Source organism: Diospyros lotus, chromosome 3 (genome assembly GCF_014633365.1).
Source record: "Diospyros lotus cultivar Yz01 chromosome 3, ASM1463336v1, whole genome shotgun sequence".
NCBI lineage: Eukaryota > Viridiplantae > Streptophyta > Magnoliopsida > Ericales > Ebenaceae > Diospyros > Diospyros lotus.
This window is the reverse complement of record NC_068340.1, coordinates 27,438,137-27,444,366: the sequence shown is the minus strand read 5'-3', so window position 1 is coordinate 27,444,366 and position 6,230 is coordinate 27,438,137. Positions and strand designations below refer to the sequence as shown.

At 34.9% G+C, this 6,230-nt stretch overlaps 1 protein-coding gene across 1 annotated transcript; it reads right to left on the bottom strand.

Moving 5' to 3' along the window:
- Positions 1-3,608: 3,608 nt before the first annotated feature.
- Positions 3,609-5,312, bottom strand: LOC127796612 (cytochrome P450 94C1-like). The gene has a single exon (XM_052328846.1). It carries the CDS (start codon positions 5,223-5,225, stop codon positions 3,735-3,737), a length of 1,491 nt encoding a protein of 496 aa, XP_052184806.1. The 5' UTR covers positions 5,226-5,312; the 3' UTR covers positions 3,609-3,734.
- Between the last annotated feature and the right edge of the window lie 918 nt (positions 5,313-6,230).

The following is a 6,230-nucleotide window of genomic DNA, read 5'->3' as shown; positions in this document are numbered from 1 at the left end:
AGGGCAATTAGGGTGTCTTTGATTGTACAAGTTAGAAAAGAAAATAAATTTTAATTTAAAAAAAAAATTAAAACCAATCTCCCCTCTAAGAATTGATTTTTCTTGATTTTGAGAAAAATATGATATTTTTGTACTTGGGTAAAAAATAAATTTCATGAAAAAAGTTGTTAATCAAATACCCAAAATTAGAATTTAGCTTGAAAAATATTTTGTTCTTTATATTTTTCATGCCAATCAAACATACCCTTAATATTTGTAACTGCACACATTCTATTGAGAAATAAGATATGTATTTTTTATTGTGTGTCGAGATTGGTGGGTGATTATCTTAACTTAATTAGGTGTTAATATTTAATATTTATTAATTAATTACTTATTTGAACTTAAAAAAATCTACTGAATTTTTCAATCACTGTTAGAACAGTAAATGCAATATCTAAATTGTGTTGAATTGAATATTAAATTGATAGTTGATGTATTGTGTGAGTGGTGATCATCATTTGAAAAGCACTGGACAGCTGATTTTTATTCATATACATCTGAAAACTAAGAAAAGCCCATGGATTGGTAATTAGATGTACTTTAAAATTTTTAAAACAATGTTTAATTTATTAATATATGTCATCAACAGACATTAGAGTACACTAGCATTAATTAGCTTTACAGCACTGACCACCGATCTATGTTAATTAATTATTTTCATCTATCCATATATATATATATTTATAATGTTTGAGAAAGTTGTGCTGGTTGGAGCTACAGTAGAATGAATATTAGCTGGTTTCTCTTCAACATTATACTAACTATAATCATATGAAGAATGAAGATATATAGATGTGTTTAATTAATAATCTGCCTTTAATTTAATAATTAGTTTCCAATGGTGCATGATTGCTGTCTGTCTCGTCAACTTGATATAAAACATAAACTAAAATTTGGTGCTTTAATTACCTAAGCCATGACGCAATTCGTCAAACCCAATTAATACAAATGGCGGAATATTATATATATATATATTTATATATTCGTTGCTTGAAGATCCATCGATCCTACCAATCCCAACTGGTCCAAGTTAGACTGTGGCATGCTACAGCTGCTTATATGCATATGATTAATGAATTTAATTAATTGTCGTGGCTAACCAATTAAAACAAAAAATGGTGGATTGTGATGATGCAAAAGATGCTCGTAATTCCTTCATACTTGGGCATCATGCATCATTGACTTCTAAATTTGTCTAATTAAGAGAAATTATAGGTTACGTGTGATGCAAAACATGGGGCAAACTTTAGTGCTTGATGATGATGTTACATGGTCTTTCTAGAGGGTTTACCCGTTGCAGTAGTATAGAAAAAAATAATAAAATAAAAATTGAGGAAAGACAATACTTTAATGTTTAAAATTTGAATTTGTTTAAGATATCATAAAAAAAATTTAATGTTTAATAAAAATACTTTATCCAAAAATAATGAATACACATTATAATTTTCAGATAAAATATTTTTATTATATCTTATTTTTAAGGTCTAAATAATCCAAAAATTTGTTGATTAATGATAAAAGTACCATACATTTATCATTAATCAATCAAATTATTCAAATACATGCATCTCCTTTAAAAAAAAAAAATGTAAAAACAATAATTAACATTACCCTTAAATACATATATATACTAGCTAGGTCTCATCAAATTAACTTCTATTGTATATTAAATTTATATATCACCAACAGGAGGAAATGTCAAGAAAGCAACCATTAATAATGGGGTGCTAATGCGCACACATGCAAGCATAATTAATGCAAGAAGGAAATGGAGACAGAAGAAAATGACATCTTTGCTTCATTTCACGCCTCGCACCTGTTAATTGGTCACTAAAATATGATTTAACATATAGTTAACTAAAGTAATGTAAAATAACCTTAATTCATGCCTACCATTATATATATATATATATAATCAAATAATTAATTAAACTGTAAGCAGCTTTGCTATCATTCACCAGAACAATATTCAAATATGGAATCTTTTTTAGCATACAATTATTGTTATTTTATTCTGGGCCATACAAACTATTTTATATATGTACGTACCCTAGTAGTAAACTACATTACATATCCTAGTCAGAATAATTAAAGTTGGGTCATTTTCTTAAAACTTATCAATTTCAATCTCTTTTTAATATATATATATATATATATATATCATGACTCGACTGGTTGCTATTTATATATGACTTGAGTTGACCCAGAAATGGATCAACTAATTAATTACATAAGTATCATCTTAGCCAAAAAAAACAGGTACATAAAAATATTATCCTCTTTAATTAATATAATTAAATGGAAATCACAAGCTTGGTTTCTACTTACCATCTCAATTTAGTTTCCATTAATCGGATAAATATAATATATATAAAATGTGTGTGTGCGTGTGCGCTGATCATCTAAAAGTTATGGGGCACTAACTTTGCAAGAGTTCCTTGAAGATATTAATATGGAGAGATCGATGTTCTTCCTAACGCCCCCTTTTCTTATTCAGTGGTGACTTATGGCCCTTCAAAGTGTTTTTATTATTTTTGGTACCCTTCTTTTATTTAATTTTTTCTTTTTCTAAAACAAATATGTTTCATTGGGTTTGACTCTGCATTTTGATTTAGTTATTCACTAGTAAGCCGTCCTATATATATATATATATATATATATGCTCATCATTCAATAACATGTCAATGAATTACTACCTATTTATATAATTAATATGAAAACATTTAGTTTAAATGAACCTTCTAAGCGTTGCCATATTATTGATAATATTGACCTCTTCAAGCCCTTAGAGGGGACGTAAGGGCTTGAAGAGGTCAATAGCACATGCATGTATATATATATATATATATATAGATAAGGTCAAATCGATTTCAATATTATTATATTGGCAAGATTTTCTACAAGATTACCGACATGATGGGTAGCAAACTGGCAATGAACAATTCCCGGATCCCCAGCCCATAGAGGGGACCATTCTCTGGGAGGAAAACCCAATCAACAGTCAATTTATTTATTTGATTTTTGGTGTGTGTGTATATATATATATATGTGTGTATATAACTCAAGAGACTTGAAGATGATGATCATGCCATTCCATTCCGTTCAGCTATCGGTTGGAGATACATTTACTAGCTACTTTGCTCTCTTAATTTTATAATAATATTATAAAAATATTTTCTTGGAATGAAAATTGTTTGATGCATGGAAAGAAATATTCTTAATTAGAACATGCAAAGTATAGCAATATATCGCAGGCAGGCAGGCAGGCAGGCGTACGTTATACTAATCCATCCATCCTTTTTAATTCCCCTAATTAAGAATTGATTACGTGAAGTGGGGACGTGTATTTTTTATATATGAAATAATCAGTAGTAGAATGGGAAATTAAGACAATAAAATTAAGAATCCACTGTTTAATAATGATTGATTTGCCTCATATATATGTACGTATATGTTTATGTCTATATATATATGTCCAATTATAAACATCTTGGCATTTTACAGCCCCAATTGGGTTTGAAAGCTGTGCCAATTCCATAGCCAGAAGGAGAAAATGAGAGGATATATCGATTTAATTTGATTCACTTCTTTGAACTGAATTAATTATTATTCACAGCGCTGAATTTTGTCTGTCGACCTATCATCTATCTCTAAGGTGAGATACATATACTTCACGGCGTTAATTAATTCGATCACCGTCTCCGCTCTTGAACCAGCATGGGCAAACCGCCACTCACGGCTGCGGTTAGTCCTGGGAGAAACCGTGGGGTTTGACGGCTGGGCGCCGCCACTCGGATATGAAACCGCCGGACTAACGACAAAACAACGCTTTTCATCTCCGTCAATGCCAAATCCTTGCCCAGACAAACCCTAAGCCCAGCCTGAAAAACCGGGTACTTGAACAGGTTGGCCGGCCGGAATACGCCGCCTTGCAGCCACCTTTCCGGCTTGAATTCCAGGCAGTCGGGGCCCCAAACCCGCTCCATCCTTCCCATCGCGTACGGATGATACGTAACCCTAGATCCTTTCCGTACAAATGTTCCGTCTGGAAGAACATCGTCTTCAAGACAGAACTTTGAATCGTATTGGACTGGCGGGTAAAGTCTCATGCTTTCATGCAATGCCGCCTGTAAATAGGGCATCTCTCTCACGTGCTCGAAGCTCGCGGGTTCTTCGGTCGCCCCGATAACCCGATCCGACTCTTCCAATATTGCTGACTCAACTTCCGGGTGGTTTGCCAGTAACCAGAAGAACGTGGTCAATGCCGACGCCACCGTGTCACGTCCGGCCAAGAGGAAGCTGACGACGATGTCCCGGAGGTACTTGTCGTCATCGACGGAGCCCATGAACCTGGAAAGAAGGTCTTCCCGGTTCGAAAAACCCACTTTTCGTCTGTTCTTGATTACCTCATCGGCGAGGTTGTTGATATCCTTAATGGCTTCCTTGAGCCTCTTTTCTGAACCCATGTTTAACAGCCGTTTGACCTTCCAGATCACCGGCGACGCCGTCATTGCCCTCTCGGCGGATAATTTCGAGGCGAGATCAAACGCCTCTGCGAAGCTTGAATCCGGCAGGGATTTCTCGAGGCAACCGGGATCGAGTCCGAAGGAAAATTTGCAGATTGTATCGAACGAGAGTCGACGAAACACGTCTTGTAAATCCAAGACTAGGTTTTCATCGTTTGCCGCTGAAGATAGTAAAGGAAGCAGCCTGGATTGGATCTCGGAGGTGACGATATCGAAAGCATGCAATCGAATTGAGACGCTGCCCAATTCCAAGCTGGCCATTTTCCTCTGAAACTTCCACGAATCCCCATCGACGTTGAATATGCCTCGGCCCAGAAGATCGCCCAAGATGGCGGAGAAGGGTTTCCCTTTGGGGTAATTCTCGAACCTCGTCTTGAGCATGTACTCAACATTCTCCGGATTGGCCGTGATGATATTGCCGAGAACGTGAACGTGAATCGTCCCCGTCGGTGACTTCCGGAGAAGATGGGCGTACCAGTCGCAGAGATTGTCGAACTCCGACGTCCAGCTCCGGCTGAGGTAGCTCCGGCAAACGTCGCAGTCGCACCAAGGCCTTATCAATCGCTGCACGAGGAGCAAGACAGCGAAGAGCGTGAAAGAGACAGTGAAAGAGAAGAAGCAGAAGCAGAAAGTGGTTGAAGCAGCAGACTCCTCCATGGATAAAGAAAGAAATTAAGAAAGAAAACCCAAATCTTGGAGGAAGATAGTGAGAAGAAGATTGATGCGGAGAAATCAAAAGCGGGCCAGTGGTTTTATATTGGAAGTCAGTTGGGTTTCAAGTTTGTGGGGTTTCAAGCTTTGGAAACTTGTATTGGACACGATTTCGACGCACAAGGGATCTAGATATTGTCGAATAAAATAAACGAGAATCACGTGCGCTAAATATTTCGTCTATTTGACAGGCTTGCGGCAGCAATTTCTCCGCGTGCGCTAATTTCTTAAAGAAACAAATTAAAGGGGGGGCCAATATTAATTATATTATATTATATAAAAACCAAATTTGATGCATTAATTCCTCTTTGTAAGATCGATGTTCGCAGTAATTCTGTGGACACAACACAATAATTAAGACTGTTTGGGTTCTACGTTCACGTCGGCACAGTGTGTAACTCAAATTAAAATTTAGAATTAATTACCTACAATCCTACTAAAATGGTCACAACTCTTCCTTCTAATTAATTAAAATCATAATTACATATATATATATATAGGTGACAGTTTTGTGAGTTTTGCTTCTATTCGTCTATTATTAAGTTGGAGTCTTAACTCTTGCGAAGAAAAACAATCGAACCATAAGAATAGAATCGAAACAAATAAATAATAAAGAAAAAAAATAATTGCAGTCCAATTATTTTTCTACAATATTACCCAAAAATAAAATATGAAAAGTTAATTAGAAAGAAGATAAATTATTACTTGAATTAATTTTGCAGAATACTTTAAGCAATACGTACGTACTAGAGAAGCTAGAATTCAATATTTGCAATAATTAATAATATTCCATTCAACGCAAGTTTATTAATTAGTTTGATCACAATATATAGAAAAATTATAATATCACATGTTTGTCTAGCTAGCTAGCCTTAAAATGGTGGTAATTGTTAGGGATGCATAAAACTAGACAGTAGTGTCGTCTCAAATTCTTTAATCGAACAGGATGAA

What these genes read in the sequence shown, in the direction of transcription:
- LOC127796612 (XM_052328846.1), bottom strand. Translation starts at nt 5,225, where the DNA reads ATGGAGGAGTCTGCTGCTTCAACCACTTTCTGCTTCTGCTTCTTCTCT.